The sequence below is a fragment of the Sprattus sprattus genome, assembly GCF_963457725.1.
Source record: "Sprattus sprattus genome assembly, chromosome: 10".
Taxonomy (NCBI): Eukaryota; Metazoa; Chordata; class Actinopteri; order Clupeiformes; family Clupeidae; genus Sprattus; species Sprattus sprattus.
The window spans coordinates 32,404,865-32,425,209 of NC_137908.1; the positions used below are offsets into that span (position 1 = coordinate 32,404,865).

Sequence of the window (20,345 nt, forward strand, 5' to 3'; positions counted from 1 at the left end):
ATGGCACTATCTGTCAGACAGAAAGCCATAAATGCTCCATTTCAGTCTTGGGCCATCTTTCAAAATGAACCGAATCCAATGGATGTGAAACTCTTCATGCCAAACTCTATCGAGGAGTGTCCCAAAAAAAAAAAAACATAAAGACGTCAAGATGAGGTCACAGTGAATTTATGAATCCCTTTTTATGGTTGTGGAATAGACTTTGCCATTACTTATTAACCCGTGAGAAAAGAAGAACCCCGGTGGACCAATCAGGAGGTTTGTTTCAGGCACGCAATCCCTTTAAAAGGAGCGGAGGTGAAGATGTTTGGAGCAGACACCAACGGTGACAACAACTCAGTGGCAACTTCAAGAGAAAGGCACAAGAAAGACACTGCTACCCTCCAACGCCACCATGAAGACCATCTTCTCTGTCACTCTTATGCTTGCAGCTCTCTTCCTGGCCACGAATGCCGTCCAAATCATAGTAAGTGCTGCCGCTCCAACTTGGAGAGCATTCAAAAAATGACAAGCAATGACCTCTTTCTGCTATATGATACATGTTAGATTAGTAACCAGTTAACCCTTTGTGTGACCAGTAAACAACAGTGGCTGTGTTTTGTTTGTGGCCTTTTGGTTCTCAGCATGAATTAAGATTAGATAGTCATGGCCAGAATACAGAAAACCTCTGCTTCACGAGTCCCTGAGCATATTTAGCTAGTCTGGCACAGATAAACAGATGCATCTACTGGCAGGAGCACCAGCATGCTAAACGGCCATTTCAGACTTTTTCATTTTCTTTCCCCTGCAGGACGGCGAGGACAGTTTCTCGCTGGAGTCGGTGAGGGTGCTCCAGGAGCTGGCGGCACCATTTGGCGGCATGGCTGTGAAGGCGAGCCCCCGGGTGTTCAAGACCAGCCACGGCTCCGTCTGTGCCCACCCAACACTGCCACAGGAGTTTGTGCCCCTGTGTCAGCAAGAAGGAGCCGCCATGCGCCTCGCCAGACTGTGTGAGTGGGGGGAAAGTGTGTGTGTGTGTGTGTGTGTGTGTGTGTGTGTGTGTGTGTGTGTGTGTGGTGTGTGTGTGTGTGTGTGTGTGTGTGTGTGTGTGTGTGTGTGTGTGTGTGTGTGTGTGTGTGTGTGTGTGTGTGTGTGTCTCTGTGTGTCTCTGTGTGTGTGTGTGTGTGTGTGTGTGGTGTGACACATGGAGAGTGTACCCAGAAAAACAAAAGCTACAGTTGAGAATTCATGTAGTGCATAGAGAATAGTGCACAGCTAAAACCAGGGGCTGGCCTGAGTTAAAGCACTGACTGTGAATGTCTACACCTTCACTCCCCTGCAGTGGCTACTACAGAATTACGTTACTGTATTTAAATGTATGAGTATATCCATAGAAGTCTGTTAATACTAGAATAGAATTATTTGTAACACTGTTACATACCTCATTATATACATTTTTACTTTTAAATTATTTTTATATTTACATATTTTGATTGATTGATTTAGTTCTGATCTGTAAATATAAAAATATTGCCTATTTTATGGGCTGAGATATTCAGGTTGTTCACAAACAAAAACCATGACCTGCTTTTGTGGAATGATTCTCATTCTCAATGATTCTTGTCTCCAGGTGCTGTCCCAATGGACGTGTGTGAGATATGTGCATTCGTGGCCTGCACTGGCTGTTCATAGAATGCTCTCCCCCCAGCTAAACAGGAGAAGCAAGTCCTCGCCATGAGAAATCTGAAGCTAACGATCTGGCTCATTAACCCTTCTCCCTAGACAACCACCATGGCTAAGATCCATCCACACATACACATACACATACACACACTCACACTCTCTCTCTCTCACACACACACACACACACACACACACACACACTTGTCCAAATCTGTTATTAACTTACAGCTTTACTTTCTCCTTACCATTTTGAGTCACCAAATATATAGAGAGGGAGTGGTTGGAGTGAAGCAACATCATGGATCTGAAATTTAGGGCAAAACTGCTTACAAAACTGTTACTCTTTTTCAATAAGTTCAGGGCACCCTTTTTGTTTTGTTACAAGCTGATATAGTTTATTTAATTTAGGAGTATTTTTCTACAGCATTGTTTACTGTTTTTGTATGTTCATCTCTGCCTTGTGTGTTCAATAAACTGCTTTCAAAGTTACTTGTGTCATTTGGTCATTAACAATAAAAGCATTAGCAATTACATTAAGACAGTGAGTGTGTACAGTAAGTGTGTATTTACATACGCTATACACATTATTGTTTGTTTACAACGAAGACTGTCAAATATCAGTCCCTGAACGGTATCATGAAATTACTGGACAAGTGTTCTTGTGCACTAGGTAAATGTGTGTTCTTTTTAACAAATAACAAGAATGAGGGTTTCGTGCACTTTTCTTCTTTTCTTTTGTTCTTCACTTCTTTTTTATATTGCTGTAGAATACAGTGTTATCTTTGTCATGACATGTCATATAATGCCAATATGTATGGCCCATGCATAATTTAATGAAATAAAATATTTTGATGACAGATTGACAATAAACACATACATATACGTCTGTAGTCTAATTGAGACGAACAATATGACCTAATATACAGCATCTCTAATCCAATATTGGATATTTAGCTGATTAACCAGAGATATCTACATGATATGGGCTGTACTTCAGTCCACTAGCATGGCTTTCAAGTAGTAATATACAGTATCTGTATCTGCATCTGTCTGCACACAGGAGAATGCAAACAAGAAGCTTTTACAATGTTATCGGCATCGTTTATCACAAAGGTTGCAAAATCGTTGGAAATATGTCCAGCCTCCTCATGATGGCAGTTCTATTTGCCTAAATCATGTTAAAAAATATCCAACAATGCTTTATTACGTGTTGTGTACAGTCAAGCAGTTTTATCACAGCAGTTTTCATTATATTCAAGGACCACAGTCTGGCTTTTTACTTGATGCATTCTTCTTGTTCAATCAATGTCAACGTCTTTCAAAAAGGGCAACCTTTCTTGGCACGGGGCATGTGTCACCATTCATTTATCCAGCACCTTATGGGCCAAGCTAGACAAGCACTCAGGTGCTCTCAAGCACTTCTGGCACCCCTTTCTACTGCAGACTGAACACTTAAACACCAGGTCCCAGATATCAAACGAATCCATTCAAAATCTGCCATGATAAAATAGTCCTTTGAAAATACCTCATCACAGCCAGATAATGCATCTAAACAGGGCCGGATTAAGACATTTTGAGGCCTGGGGCTAATTTACTAGGATGAGGCCCCTATATCGCCCCGACGCACATCATGACACGCACACAAACCCACGCCAGGTGCACTGACACATCAGTGCTTTAAAGTCCACAGATCCACAGATTTAAATATGATCAGTTTAAAGCCAAGGATAAAATGTATAGTAGACTACACTGTAGACAAAAATAAACCAATAATGTAAATGTATACATATTTCCATTCATTCAAAAGCAAAAACAAGGCTAAATAGCCAGGGAATGAAAAAACGAATTGATTAAGCATATGCCTATTAGTGAAGCAACAGCTTGGCTCCGCGCCCACGTTTCTATGCGAGAGCACGGACGTGCGGTCAGGGGAGGCAGAGCCTCACCTGTCATCATTAAAGTAAAAAAACAAATACGATCCAAGGAAATAAATATGTTCTACTGGTCTGTGATATAAATGTATTTTCTGCATGATTCCAATCATCAAAATTGATGAATTTGCGCATGTCCTGTTCAAACAGACAGAAGACAGCAAGACGATGAGGCAACGACGCAATACCTCACAAACTGGATTGAGCGTAGTAGAACCTATTCAGTCCTGCTGATCCGACAAAAAACCTCAGTGAAAACCTCTACACTTATATTTCACCAGGACTGCGAAAATGGAAGATTCTATAGCTAAACTAAAACATTTCACTTGAACTGGTGACCTTACTGTTACTACAGCTGCATGGCACCTACATAAGCCCTTAAAGAAACTGATATAAACATGCAAAAAAATCATCTTTTGACAGCTGTCATGGAGGCCTTGTCAACTTTAATGTGAATTTGATACGTCAATTGACATTTTGTTGTTGACATGAGATCATGCTGCAGTACTTTAAAGGTTGAGAAGACAATATTTGAACTGCAATAAGTAACCTGTAGATTTAATGTCTGACCACTGAAATCCCAGAAGCATGATTGGCAAGGTCTTCAAATCTGTTTTCATGCAGGCTGAAATAAGGAAACAATTTTTCATGTCTGTAAGTTGTTGTTTCTCTATCTTTTTCCAGTGTCTCTGGCTGACTGTTTATTTACTCGTCAAACTGCTTCAAAACTGTTTATGTATAACAGTGCCTGTATATGTACACAGAGGTTGCAAACCCCTTAAACCCCTTAAGTTGTTTACGCCTTTCTTGCTTATCAATCTCACTGTGCTATGGGGTCATATTGTCCCAAATTCTTTGTTTATGTTTGTTTATGCCTTACATCCCGTGCGTTGTGTGGTTAAAGACTGTATAATGACACTCTGTGAGACTGTGGACAGTGTGTTACCCACTGAACTGAACTTATACAATCATAAATATTGCAGTATTGCTGAGCTGCTCAGGAAGAGATGACAGCAGCCTAGCTTGATTTGGCAGCAAGCCTTCCATTTTAAAGAACACTAACAGGAAATCACACACAGGAGGAACTCATTCATTAGCACAGTATGAAGAAAGACATCTTTCAAACTGTCAATTACACAAACGGTGCACAGATGCATTAAACTAACTCAAGGAAACAACACCGACATCAATCAGCACAACACACAGACAAAATGATAAACAATCGCATTTACCACTAGATACAAAAAGGGAAAATATACCCGAACAATAACCAGCAGAACAACAACTATTACCCCTATAGTCTCTCACTCGACAACCCTCAGCATGCAACAAGCTCAGCATTTCTGTGAGAGTAAAGAGATAAAGGTATGGTTTCAATCAGGCAAATTTACAATCTGTATAACAATTAGAAAAGGATGTGAATATGTTAAACATTGTATTGGTTTTCTGACAGACTGGCTGATGTGATAAGATTTTAAGCATGCACTTTTTCCTGTTCATTTAAAACACTCAGGGCCTGATTTACTAATATGCGAGCGCTTCTTAATCTGCGTTCGCAAATTAACGCACAGTGTTTTTGCGCATTTTACTTGGTATTTATCAAGCCGCTGGGCAAACTGTGCTTACTCCGCCCTTTAAAGAGCCTGATTTACTAAGATTGATTTGCGAACGCATCTTTGCAAGGCGCACATTAACGCACGGTGATTCCCCGCATTTTCCGTGATATTTATCAAGCCAGATACGCGCTGGGCAATCATTATTTAGCGCACCGTTAAAAGACTGGAGAACTTGCCAGCAAGTTACTGCCACCATGGAGATTCGAGGAAGAAAAAACTAAGGTTCAGCGAATAGATAGCGAATAGATAGCGAGATAGATATATTGGTTCACGTTCGCTCAATCACTGAACCTGATTCAATGGGTTATATTGTTGTTTTGCCCGCCATCATCTATAGGGAGATGTTTAAAAGAACACGATTATAAATAATATGCTATTGGTGGCATTAATGCATAAACTGTCTATTATAACAATATATTTGTGTACATGGCGAGATTAATACGTTCTACAAGGGACATGGGTTCACTACAATATATCCCCACTGAAACAAATACATTTACCAAGTAGACAGGCCTCTCCAAAATCACCGTTGCTCAATCATGGATAAATGGCACTATTCCGAAAGATAAAACTGTCATGGACAGACCACTTCCACGTAAGTAATGGTCATGTTGGCATCACATATGACCTGGACATTCATTGAATATGTGTGCTTTCTGTTTCGGTAAACGTGTTCGCGGATTGAAGGTGGGACTGTTTGCATGTGGGTGCGATCAATTTCTCCAGTTACGTTCGGAAAGTTTAATTTCATATATATGAATATATGAATTATACGAGTTGAAACAAATATTTCTGTTCGCTGTCTCTGTCTATGTCTTTGCCTTGCTGCTGCCATATCAACGTTTTCAGACTCAGTGGAAATGCGCTTGGTTAAGACGTGCTTTTATGAGGCGGAGAATTAGCCTGCAAATCAGAGATGTGCGCTCGCCGGGCAGTTTAGTAAATACCACGCAGTTCATCATTAGGCGCACTCCTCCCATTAAATAGCGCTACACGCCTACGTTACCACCCACGTTTCCGAACCATCCCACCTGTTTGCAGGTACACACCCTCAAAGCGTTAATATGCGCTGCGCCAGCTTAGTAAATACCGTTTTTCGTTACGACCGCTATTTTACGCCAGAAAATGGGCGCAATCCTGTTAGTAAATCAGGCCCTCAGTGTCATTAAAAGCCCACAGTCTTTCGAATCCTGTCACCAGCCGCAGGTGGTTGATGTGTTTGCTGAATATGTGGTCATTTCAAGTGCTGCAAAAAGCACAGCATGCCTGTCAGAACTTTTATAGAAACTATGTTGTTAAATACCGACGAATGCTTTCGGCAAAGGGGACTAGCCTCACAATAAATCTGGTCTACCTGTCTCAAATGGAAATACTTTGCAGGTCCACAGTTCTTTCAGATGTGCTCACCGAGGTCACATTGCACAGCTCCTAACACAATGTGTCTCAGTGTGTGATTGTGATTGATGATACTGAAACGTACTGTTGGTACATGCAGATGATATAGTCCTTTGCTATCTGTTCTATTCATTTGGGAACAAATCTAAGAGCAGGGAAACCCATGACGTCTTATCAAGCCAAGTGACAGATAGCCTAGCATAAGGCAATCGAAAATCAGACAGATTTATTCGCTATTTGAAATACTCCCCCTTCGACACCACATGTAAATCACAGCCCAGCGCTTTGTGACGGTGATGATGATAGTGGCTTGTCAAAAAAAGGGGATCTTGTTAGATATCTCCCAGATTCTCTTTTTCCAGGTGCCTTAAGGCCTTGGGACCAACAGCCTCCAAAAGGGTAATAGGTAACTTAGTGAGCCGTCCCCACCACCTTTATAAATGCTTGCAGACACGGCTGTGGCACACACCTTTTTGACCAACGCTTACACACACACGAACGCTCAACACTCAAACACACTGCCTGCTACCTGCATCACCTGCGTTGAGACAACATGAGAGGGCTCCCCCTTTTCGCTCTGCTGATGCTCGGCCTTCTTGGAAGCTCATTTGCTGTGACGGTCTCGGTGAGTAAATCAATCACTCACACTTCACCCACACTCAGCTTAATCGACTACCATGTAGGCTTGAAAGGGTGGGAGAGATGAAGTGGCTTGCATGCGATATCTTGTCTGAGGTGTTTTTCTATTACTTAATGAAGAGGGTTTGACATCTGTACAGTGGGGAAAATAAGTATTTGAACCCCTACCGATTCGCAAGTTTGGCCACTTGCAAAGAAATGTGTGATCTAGAATTGTATTGGTAGGTGTATTTTAACAGTGAGAAACAGAATATCAACAAAGAAAATCAGAAAACTGCATTTTATAACATTTATGACTTTATTTGCATTTGATGCAAAATATAAGTATTTGAACCCCCAAGCAGACAGCAAGAATTCTGGCTCACAATGACCAGTTATGTGCCCAAGAAGCACACAGATTAGTACTCATTAGGTCTAACAAGGTACACCTGATCTCAACTGGTGAGGTTTATAAAAAAAACCTGTCCAAAGAATCATACTTCACACCTTCAACATCACCACCATGGGCAAGGACGTCAGAGATAAGATCGTAGACCTGCACAAGGCTGCGATGGGCTACAAAACCATTGGCAAGTAGCTTGGTGAGAAGCAGACAACTATTGGTGCGATTATTCGTAAATTGAAGCAACACCAAACAAATGTTAATTGCTCTAGGTCTGGGGCTCCATGCAAGATATCCCCTCGTGCGGTATCAGTGATCATTCGAAAGGTGCAGAATAACCCCAGAACTACACAGGGGGAGCTTGTGAATGATCTCAAGGCAGCTGGGGCCACAGTCACCAAGAAAACCATTGGCAACACACCACGCCGTAATTCTTTGAAGTACTGCAGCACTCGCAAGGTCCCCCTGCTCAAGGAAGCGCATGTACAAGGCCATTTGAAGTTTGCCATTGCACACTTGAATGATTCTAAGGAGGATTGGGAGACAGAATGTGGTCAGATGATACCAAAATCAAGCTCTTTGGCATCAACTCCACTTGCCGTGTTTGACAGGGGGGGAATGCTGAATATGACCCCAAGAGTACATCATACCCACCATCAAGCATGAAGGTGGAAACATAATGCTTTGGGGCTGTTTCTCTGCCAAGGGTACAGGACGACTCCACCACATCAAGGGGACTATGGATGGGGCCATGTAACGTGGAATATTGGGCTTGAACCTCATTCCCTTATTCCCTCCCATTGAAAACGCAACCTTAAAGATTTGGAGAGGATCTGCAAAGAGGAGTGGACCAAAATCCGTCCTGAGATGTGTGTAAACCTGGTGACCAACTACAAGAAACGTCTGACGTCTGGGCTTGCCAACAAGGGTTATTCCACCAAGTACTAAGTCATTTTTGTCAGTCAATTTTGCTAGGGGTTCAAATACTTATTTTTTGCATCAAATGCAGATAAAGTCATAAATGTTATAAAATGCATTTTTCTGGATTTTTTTGTTGATATTCTGTTTCTCACTGTTAATATACACCTACCATTACAATTATAGATCACACATTTCTTTGCAAGTGGCCAAACTTGTGAAATCGCCAGGGGTTCAAATACTTATTTTCCCCACTGTAAATGTTTATTCACCTCCAAATTGAAGAATGAAGTTAATAATTTAACAACCTTTAATTCAGCTAAAGGAGTGATTTAGGACCGTGCCTCTAAAGCCTCATCTGCATACTACAGCCTACAAGCTGATTTATGTTTGATGGTTAGGATAATGCAGTCAGATGGGACTCACTGGGCATGCAATATGACATCGCCCGCTGTGTCTGTCTCTCTGGGGTGGTCTGTAGATAATGATTAAACATGATGTAGAGTGTCAGCTATTTAATTCAACTTTGTGTTGAACTCTAATGTAAGGAAGTCTAGTATTGCTGTTTCGCAAAAAAAAAAATTATCACAAAAGTATTTGCCAAGGTCAAGTCAGTCTTTAACATTATTGAACTTCATGATGTGCAACTGAACAACACATTTCCTACTCCTCCTTCTTATAAGTAAGGCTCACACTCATTTCTGGTAGGACTTTATATTAAGTCTATTTCTGCACAGGGGAAACACCTGTTGACATTTTCAGCAGCCACAAAGCGTGGTCATTCTAAGGTCAATTATTAATCAGTCACTAGTTACACGGCTTATTAAACTAATTCAGCCAGGGTGCATTAAGCAAATTTGTGCTTGGAATTTGTAATGATCGCCTATTGTCCTGAATTTGGCTTTGGGCTACAACTGCCTTTGATTTTGAAAATTTGGACTTAATCTTGCTCACAAAAGATGTGTTACTTATACAAAATAATTTATTCTCTCAGTTTTTCTCCGTTTTGTCTCTGCCTGATTGCTAAACCCCAGATCCCATACCATTCCCATTATCAGTGTCTTGATCTCCCTCACTTCCCTGTCTGGCCCTTAATAAATCTGTCTGGGCCTTTGTGCCAGAGCCAGACATCAGTTTGCAGCATACTGATAAAGGGCATCTGCACCAGTGTGGATTAAGCTGTTTTGCGTTACAAGCCCTTTTTTCCCCTCATAGGATGGAGGCTACAGTTTTTCTCTGGAGTCGGTGAAGGTGCTGATGAGACTGATGGAGATGGATGAGATAGCGATGGAGGCCCGCATTGGCGCCCGCCTCAACCCCCCTCACCACCCTCCCAGACAGCTGCTCTGTAGCAACCCAACCCTGCCCCAGGAGCTGAAGCCTGTGTGCCTGGAGCCCCACTCAGACGAGATATTTGCCCGGTTTGGTAGGTGCTCCGAAATTGTATCATAATCACTGCAGCCATGTGCGTCTCTCGTCTCTCACACTTGTGCGGGGATGGTGGGGGGTGTAATTGATAAATCCAGTTTAGGTTTCGAGTGAAACAAACTGAAACTTGTTTTCCGCTCAGAAGAGCACAGGTAATTGCATTTTCCTTGAGGCCCGATTATTCTGCAGAATTCCCAGGGGAATGGAGCAGCTAGGGAACCTTGAACGTATCTGTGATTTCTGGCTACCCTATTGCATTTATGATGATTGGTGCTATTTGCTATTCCAAATGGGGCATTCATTGTTAACGTTCATAGTTCAGTGTTCAGTGTTCAGAAACTAGGTGGAAATCTGGAGTGAAATCCACAGGGATCAGTGTAAGAATGTGGTAACACTTCACATGTTGGTTCTGTTAACTTAGATGAGCTGCCATGCACACCTTTTTTTTGTAATGCCCTTCATTACCTTTAGTAATGTCAAAGGTTCCCCCACCTCCTCCTCTGCCTCTGTGCCTGACATGTGTGCGTCTTGGGCTCCATTAAGTAGGGGAACCCCTGTGGTCCTAATGACGGCTCCTCTGGCTCAGCCTGTCTGAGTGGGCAGCCTCTGATGGACACCTGTGCCTCAGGGCTACACAATTCAATTATTATTTTTCATCCGACCTGTTCCATTCAATTTAATAAAATACTTCATGTGGTCATCTTCTAGTATGGTGTCAACATCATCTCAAACATGTTGGTGAAAACAAATTATTTCAAAACAATACAAATAACTTCAAAATATAAAGTATTAAAAAAAATTGTAATTCACTCTAAACACACAAGGTTGTGGGAACGAATCATGAGATGTGGTGGCAGGATCGTAATGTGAGGAAGGTACAAGCCAGTTCCTGCACGTTTTACACAGAATGTTCCTGACCTTCAGAATGTATGCCTGTTGATGTGTCTCATGCTGAGTGACTGCTGCTGATTGCAGTGACTGCTACACCTCTCTCTCCTCGGGCACGGCCATTAACATGAGCGATGTTCCAAAGTCCATTCCTCGCCACAGATGGGAGATGAGGGGGCTTGTACCTACGTCACCACTGACTCCCTGCTTTTAACAGGGGGCCCAGTAGCGGCGTAAGGATTGCCCAGAAGCTTCCTTTAAATGCGCCATTAGCTTAGCTTCCCCCTAGTAGGTGGCTGACACAATAAGCACCAGGTCTGCAGTTTAGCCAACGGTAAAAGAGACAAAAACTTAAGGGCAATCAGGGCAATCAGAGGTGCAATACCCACTTGTGGCTACTGCTGACAGGCTCATGTATATAGTCTGATTAATCCCATCTCTGTATCATTCTAGACAGCATGTCTGTCAGCAGTGCTGTGGTCCGATCAGAGCATAAATGTGTGTATATTAGCTATTGTTATATTTGTGTATTTATTGTATGTAAATGTATGTGATTGTAATTGTATTTATATTTCAGAGTGTGTGTGTGTGTGTGTGTGTGTGTGTGTGTGTGTGTGTGTGTGTGTGGGTGTGTTTGAGTGTGTGTTTGAGTGTGTGTATGGGTGGACATGATGAGCTCATTAGCCCTGCCTCTGTTTTTCTTTGTTCCTCCAGTCTCTGTCATTATGTCCGCCGACCCCTGTGAGATCTGTGCCAATCCAGCATGCACCGGCTGCACGTATTAACCTGCCCAGCGACCTTTGATTCACACCTACTGCAGACACCTCCGCCATAGGAGAAGAACATATCGCAAGCACCACACACACAATTACCTACAAAGCCTTTTAAGCCTGAACTCTGTGCATATGGGTCACTGTTATTATTCTTTACAGAAAATCTTTATTTTATTTTACAGATAAAAATCTTTTCTTTATGTAGCATATTTTAAACGCTTTGCTGTGGGAATAAATCCTGGGTAGGCCAAAGAGTTTCATCTGAATAGAGCATTCATCCCTGATGATTTCCTATATCAATGAGCTCTGTCGGTATAATAGGAGACTATTCAGACATATGATGGAGTAGTTCCTTTCTGAAAATGAACCCTGAACCTTTTGAACCCTGATTGATAACTGAGGTTGGGTTACCTGAGGTTGAATTAGATGTGTGAAAAGCATGGTAAGATTTTGTGAGAAGGTGCTGGCCTCTAGTGTGGGTTTACTGCAAATGATGCCTTTGACTTTTGGATAACTTTTCAAATCTTATGATTCACACACAGTAATTTCCCATGCTAAGACACCATTTTAATATTTAATATTTTTAACATTTCTCATATTTTTCTACTCCACTACGTATCTATTTTATAACTTTTACTTTTAATACAGGCACTCATGTTTTATCGCAGAATTGGATTAATCCGTTTCCATTATAAATCCTATTTTGTAAAATGGAGAGTACACTACCTTTGCTGACTTCAGATTGCACTGCCCTAGTGCACTAACATATTTCTGAGATTTGAGAAGCGTTTGTATTTTATTACTTTGAAATTAAAGCACAGTGTAAAAAAAACGTTGTGAATTGATTGTCAATTGTGACACAGCTGAGATTCCAGATTAACAATTGAGATGATATTTGAATAATCGTGCTCGTCTTAAATTCTCGATTAACACTGGAGATGACATCTTAATGTTCGTGCTCGTCTGAGATTAACACAGTAGATAACATCTTAATGATCATGCTCCTCTGAGATTCTAGATTAACACTGGAGATGACATCTTAATGATCATGCTCGTCTGTGATTCTAGATTAACACTAGAGATGACATCTTAATGATCGTGCTCGTCTGAGATTTTTAGATTAACACTAGAGATGACATTGCAATGATCGTGCTCGTCTGAGATTCTAGATTAACACTGGAGATGACATCGTAATGATCGTGAACGTCTGAGATTAACACTGGAGATGATAAATTAATGATCGTGAACGTCTGAGATTAACACTGGAGATGACATCTTAATGATCGTGCTCCTCTGAGATTCTAGATTAACACTGGAGATTACATCTTAATGATCGTGCTCGTCTGAGATTCTAGATTAACACTGGAGATGACATTTTAATGATCGTGCTCGTCTGAGATTCTAAATTAACACTGGAGATGACATTTTAACGATCGTGCTCGTCTGAGATTCTAGATTAACACTGGAGATAACATTTTAATGATCGTGCTCGTCTGAGATTCAGACACCTCAGGGACATTCTATCTGTCACTCCAGCTCTGAGCCCTGCTCCTGCCAAGCCCTGCCCTAATTCAACACACCTGCCTCAATCACCTTCCCAAACCCCTGATTGCCTGCACCTGTTACTATCTGCATATAAACTCCTCACTCTCTTTCCTCCTCGTCTGGCCTTGTCGAAAGTAGGACTAACCTCCTTTTCTATTTCTAAGTACGCAATTATGTTTCATATCCCAGAGGCTGCTGATAGCCATTTCAGCAGGGATGGATAACCGAACAGGCCTACCGGGCCTATGAGGTCAGGGGGTCCCTTAACCAGAGCCTCTGCGAGAAGTGGCTGTTATGTATGTCTTCTTTGTGGTTTTATTTTGTTAATTTTCTGTTGGCTTCAATTGAATGTACCTGCACTGTATTAGAAATGTGTATGTGCGCCAGAGGCATAACCATAGACAGTGCAGGCAGCGTGGTTGCACTGGGCCCGTAGGGGGAGGGTTCGTAGGTAAAGTAGGCCTTCCATAATCACGTTCCGCGGACATATGACTGCCAGTGTCGCTATTTAAACAAGACTGTGATCAATGTGAATTCCTTTTAGATGTATTATAGCACTTTATGCTATATATGCCCTCGAAATGGCAAACCTGTCTCTGTCATAGTTTTCAATCAATTTTGGGGGGAAATCGTCAGTAGCAATCTATTACACAATTATATGCTTATCCTACATAAACTATAGAAACTATTAAAGAAAACTATTTGATTAAATTAAGAATTTCTTATTTTCTTTATTTATTTCTTTAAAGTTATTTTTGTCATGTATAGATATGCAATGATGATTGCTGGGTAATATGTATCTTGTTGTCCAATGTCAAGTCTCTATTTGATCATGAGACGATACGATATAGCTAGTTTAGGCGCAAAATCTGAACGACCAAAAAGCTGACTGAGCACAGCCAGAAGCACAGCACACCTGCAAGCCGACACAATGCCTTTCAAACATAAAGTGGTGAGGCATGATTTACTTTTTCAATGGATAGGATAGCCAGCCCATTCAGCCTCTCCTGCCCCATGCTACCACTCAGGTAGGTCTCAATGAGTTTCAAATTGGAAAAGCACCACTCGGCTGTTGCCCTGTCACATGTCATGTCAGAAACAATAGCAGGGCAGTGCACACCTCACCAAAGGTGGATGTTATGGAGTGATAATCCACAATCCATTGTGACAAATTAGGAGACTGAGGAATGCTGGGCAATCTCCGCTCTAAAACAGGCCCTGAATGATAGGAGTTGTGGAGGAAACGTTATTGTTATGTCCCGGCCATACAGACGTTTAGCCTTGTCATATAGCTCATCATCGCCTGTGAGCTGATGACCACTACAACAGGGACATAGCAATAACGTTTCCTGCACAGCTGCTATCATTCAAGCTGTCGTGCCCCTATTTAACAGGTTGTTATAATTAAGGAGGCAGGTCACCGCCGAGCGCCTGTTTCATTGTGTATGTGTTTTTCAGATGTGGGTTACGCAGCTGTGTGTCCCGCAAAGTTATTATAGTTTTGAAATTTAATTTAGTTTTGACTTTTTGTTTTCACTTTCAGTTTAGTTTTAATTAGTTTTTAAAGCGGTTTGCTAATTTAGTTTATTTTTTATTTTTTGAAAATGCTTAGTTTGAGTTTAGTTTTTATTAGTTTCAGTTTTAGTTTTAGTCTTTCCGTGGAATGCGGGAATGGGGGGGGAATGGGGAGGGGGGGGGGGGGGGGGGTTGCTTTCAAAACAATCTGCTCAAAATGAATTGTAGATACAAGCTATAATAAATTATAAGTAATAAAAACTCAACAAAACATACCATTTTAAAAAATGTATTTAGAACAGATGAACAGCCATCCACAAACGACAACTATGAAATTTATGTCAGTCAGTGTGTTTGTGTCATTAACCAGAACATGTCCACTGGACACAACACTAGCAACAACAGAAAATAAAATGTAGATATGGGTACAAATATGTATACAGTCTACACAAGGTGCAATAGCCAATAAACTAAAGACACATGTGAACAGCATGTATTTAATACCCATTTAATTACCAATTCATGAGCCACACATGATTTGTGGGATTTTCCCCCTTGATAAATACTTGATAAATAATCTTTCCATTTTCCATTGCAAGGCACTTGCTTTTATTTTCGACCCAGATTGGACTTTGTTGCTTTCTCCAGACCTTGGCCGCCATGATTCAAGACGAGGGGCGTGTACTAAAATAGATTTAGGCTATGTATGAAATACATTGACATCTATGACAGGGATGTGCGGTCAGTGGGGGCGGGGCAGGCATATATAAATATTTTTCTACTGATCTGTGCTATAAATGTAATTCCTGCATGAGTCCAATCATTTCGAGCATCTTTATAATCAAAATCGCTGAATTTGCGCATGTCCTGTTCAAACAGTAAGGAAACAGCAAGACGGTGAGGCGGCGACGAGCTGTGCCTCAACTCAGATTGCGCAATTGATCACAAACTGTGTTGAGCGCATGCGTAGAACCTATTTAGTCTTGCTGATCTGACATAAAAGCGCAGTGAAAAGGGGTCTGTTCCGAAGGGCTTAAAATGCCTCCTTCCTTCCTATTCAGAGAGCAAGGACTGTCCCAATGTTTTTAAACTTTCTGTTCCGCTTTAGTCAGAGACCTTGAAATACGTCACATAACGGTCGTTTTTCAAGAGAGCGTCTGAGCTTCCTTGATGCCCTAATGGCGGCATAATTACCCATAACTCTGTGCGCCATTCCCTACGGAGCTTTTCGTTTTATTTTAAAAACAATGGCGGACATAATGGTTACGGTGGCTACGGTAGCAGAGTCAGTAGACCACAAGGCTACAGACCGTAAATGTAAATATCAGCAGTAATTAAACAACTGTACTGATTTTAAATGTACTACTAACATGCCATTCTCAAATTAAAGCCAGTGACATGAGTATTTTGGTGGTTTTTAACAATGTATACCGACAGTTAGCATACCTACTAGGTAGCGTTTCCATTGGATCTGAATGGCAGTTATGCTAAGCAGCTGGCTATCCCCCCACCCGGGACTGTAGTTAGACCGACGAAGAGGCACTAAATTGGGTCACTTTTCGCTTGGCGAGCGGGGGCAGGTGGCAAGCTCCAGGCGCTCGTTACAACGGGCTATTCCACCACCCGGGAATAGCCCTTTGGTGCACTTTTAATCGGATACTTTTCGCTTGACGAGCGGGGGCAATTATGCCATGATTGATTAAATCGTTAGGGAGGTATCCGTTAGCCATGTCGCTGTCAGTAGCTGATGATGATTGCTCGCTTGCTAACAACGTGCTTGCTAACGCACAGTGTGATGACACCACATACTGCCGTCTGACAGAGCGCGCTAGTGCGAGCAGATATGTACACACAGCGTGATGACGCCACATCCTGCCTGAATAGAGTGTCCCGAATCATCGAAAATCAACGTTTTTTTGGCATACCTTGATGTCTCGTCAGACACCTGTCTGACGAGACATCAAGGGATCAAGAGAGCTCTCTAAGAAATGGAACACGGCCACGGAGTGGAAACAGTACATCTGCCTCAGTGAAATGGGTGTGCAGGAGCCCACCGATCAGGTATATGCCTTTTCTCCCGTTGCTCTACTTCTAGCGAAAATTGGAGATTCTATAGCTAAGCTAAGACATTTCTCAAATGTGGACTTACAATCAAAATGTGAAGTGATTAATAATGGGACACCAATGACGGAGCTAAAAGGTAATCTTCAAACGAAACGACGGGACAGAAAAAAATTCGATCGACTAGTCACATTCAAAGCCAAATTGCTTTGAACATTTTTGGAACCTCAAGAATAGATTTGGTTTTGGACGTACAGCGGAGACTGAATATTGGCCAGGGGAAGAGGAGGCTTCTCACCCCTTTTTCGCTAACATTACATTGATATCAGAGTAAGCCCTTGCGTTGATTTCCCATTATTTCTCTTAGGATTGTTTAATGTCTATGTGAAGCCATTTTACATCACACAAGTGGTTGTGATCACTCTGAACCAAAGACTGCTTTGTATTGGTGAGCTGATTTTGAGAAAATAAACTTAAATTACAGCTATTGAAGTCGTGTTTCCTGGTTGCTATGGTTATGAAGTTGCTACGCTAGCTAATAAGCTAGCTAAAGACACTTGGCGATAATAACCTTAATGATTTAAATGGGGGAGTTTAATTTGCATGAAATTAGCTCGTTATCTAGCTGATGTTATAGTCGTCTTCAATTGATTATGGGAAAAGTAAGAAACCCCCATGGTGCCTGTGCAACTGTGTATGAAAGAGTTAATATTCTACGTGCATATTCACACGAGTTCATCACAAGCTAGCAGCTGCCAACTGTTTGTACCTTACCTATGTTTGTGTAAAGAATGCTGATATGGAAAACAACCAGCAGTCAATGTGCAAGCTGCCAATTACATGGTGATATGTTTTTGTAAATCTGACTCTGAAGGAGTCAGTGCCTCACCAGACACGAACCACACCGCACATCACTGCCAAATAGGATTCTCGCTTTCTACCGACTTTTGCCGCATGATAGCAGGCGAGGGGCGTGTTTAAAAGTGGTAGCCTACAGCGGAAAATGGACTACTAGGCTTTGAATGAAATAAATTGACATCTATGAAATACATTGACAAAAACGAAAACTAAGGACATTTCCTCTATAATTCTTTTTTATTTTAGTTAGTTTTGTAAAGACTAGTGCTGTCAGTTTAACGCGTTATTAACGCCGTTAACGCAAACATATATACAAAACAAATATATATATATTTTTATATATTTTTTTTTTATATATTTTTTTTTAATTAATTAATTTTGCCCTCCTAAACTTTGTAGTAGGCCGATGAGCGCGATACAGCGAAATGGATGATAAAAAGCTTCTGAATAGAAAGTTCTGAATAGAAAGTTTACCTTTAAAAGTTGTGTTGTGCAAAAGAAGCGAGCTTCACTGTTGTCTGAAAATGTCAACAGGCAGCTGGCAGCAAAAAATATTTAGCCATGGTTTAACTGCACTATAGGCTGAGTCCTTGTTTATCTTAAATGTGCACTTTATAATTTTATTTTGTACCGCCCTGTTTGGCAATGTTGTTTTTCAATAAAATAAAACATTGCTTAAAGCAAGCCAATCCACTTTTCCATGTTGATAAGAGCATTAAAATAAAATAAAAATAATGGCAAAAAATAATTGAAGGGGCATTTAGAATAGATAAAAATTGCGATCATGATTAATTTGGATTAATTTAATCGCGATTAATTTTGAGTTAACTATGACAAAAATGCGATTAATCGCGATTAAATATTTTAATCGTTTGACAGCACTAGTAAAGACACAATACAGTTTCAGTTAGTTATCGTTTTTTCGTTAGTTTTCGTTAACGATAATAACCTTGGTGTCCTGCCGTACCAAATCATGCCTTTCATCAGTGTGTTTTTCTTAGCATTAATTGGCTATTAATGTCTGCCTTGTCATTAATCTCACTATCATATAAGGCCATCTGTGGCACAATCTACCATTTCTCTGTGACAACCATTTACTCCTTCCTGTCCGGTTACATAACTCACAGTTGCATGCACTGATCTAAAAAAGAAACTGGATAGCGCATCACATGGTTTCTGACAGTTTCAAAGTGAGGCCACACGAAAAATCGTGGCAGCCATTTTACTGGGACCACTTTCCTGATTGAGACCAAAGATTATGACGGGCGATGAATATTATATATAAGATATTTAATGAATTTGCATATTAAGCCTTATAGTAATTGGCCAGGTTCTAATCATCAACACTTTTTTTTTATAATTCACATTTTTTTATTTTGACACACAATGCAACATAACAATGACATACAGTAGGGTATCCATGTTTTCTTCAAATAGAAAATTGTTACATTGTTACAAAGCACAAACACAAAACAAAAAGAAAACAGACAATCACCCAGACACAACACAGCAGCACAGCACTACAGATCACAACACCCACCCCCTCCATGACACATACCATGGTATACAGTACATTAGGTCTATCTTAACATCATTCCTACTTATCCCCCATCTTTAATATATGTCAGGAAACTATCCCACATAGCAGAGAACTTTGACAGAGTCTCCCACCTTGGCCAGCATTAGTTCAGAAGAGGCTGTACTGGTCATGAGCTCAATCCAGTCCTTATAACATGGCGCACTTGTAATTTTCCATTTCCTTAGAATAACTTTGGCTGCGTTAAGGGAGCCCGCGAGAGCTAGACCCAACTGTGCCTTTGTAAGTCCAGCTGTTAGCATTGTTTTGTCGCCAAGTAAGAAGAAACGAGGTGAACTTGGTAAGGGCTGCTCCAGCCACTCTTCCATAGTCCCAATTACTCGAGCCCAAAAAGGGGACACCAGTGGACAGTCCCACATGAGATGTAAAAAAGTACCCATAGAGCTCCTACATTTCCAACATTCGTTACTTTGAATTAAACCAAGCCTCTTAAGTCTAACTGGAGTCCAGTAATATTTATGAATTATTTTATAGTGTATAAATTTGGTCTTTATATCTCGCACTGGCCAACCCATGTTGTGCACAATATTCTCCCATACCTCTTGTTCCATTTCAATGCCTAAATCCTTTTGCCATATAATCCTCAGATTTTCACTTTCACCATACAGAGCATTAGCAGCCATTTTATAGAAAACCGAAGATGACTGCACCATCTTGGGAAGCTTCAAGAAATTCTGCAGGACACTTTCAACTTGTGCTGTATTGCTACCTATAGATAATACACACCTGCGTAATTGAAGATATTTCCAAAAGTCCCCCTTATCATTAAGATTATATTTTTCTTTAAGCCCTTGAAATGAATACAATATTTTTTCCTCAAATAAATCTCTGATGGTGGCAATTCCCTTAGTATGCCATGATCTCCAGAAGACTGTCTTCTTCCCTATCTTAAGCGAGGGTTTTCCCATATGGATGAATAACTCTGTTTGTATTGAGACACACGAAGCAATTTGTGGATTTTGTTCCAGACATCCCTTGAATGCTGAAGAATAGGATTAACTAGGTGAGCATTTGGTGGTTTTTGAGACAGAGCATCTATATACTTAAATGGGAAGGTCAGCGACTTCTCAATTTCCAGCCACCCCAATGTCGAGTCCCTCTCCGACCAGTGTTCACACAATCTGACCAGTTCAAAGG

The 20,345-nt window shown here is 41.0% G+C and overlaps 2 protein-coding genes across 2 annotated transcripts; both read left to right on the top strand.

Annotated features, from left to right (window-relative positions):
• Positions 1–394: 394 nt before the first annotated feature.
• On the top strand, positions 395–1,671 carry LOC308371568 (guanylin-like; the record flags this gene model as incomplete). The annotated part of the gene is made up of 3 exons (XM_080846524.1): positions 395–466; positions 791–989; positions 1,610–1,671. The coding sequence occupies 3 exons, from the start codon at positions 395–397 to the stop codon at positions 1,669–1,671; spliced, it is 333 nt and encodes a 110-aa protein (XP_080702650.1).
• A 5,486-nt stretch (positions 1,672–7,157) lies between these two features.
• Positions 7,158–11,644, top strand: LOC308370960 (guanylin-like; the record flags this gene model as incomplete). Its single annotated transcript, XM_080845711.1, has 3 exons — positions 7,158–7,229; positions 9,759–9,969; positions 11,574–11,644. 3 exons carry the CDS (start codon positions 7,158–7,160, stop codon positions 11,642–11,644), a joined length of 354 nt encoding a protein of 117 aa, XP_080701837.1.
• Positions 11,645–20,345: the final 8,701 nt, after the last annotated feature.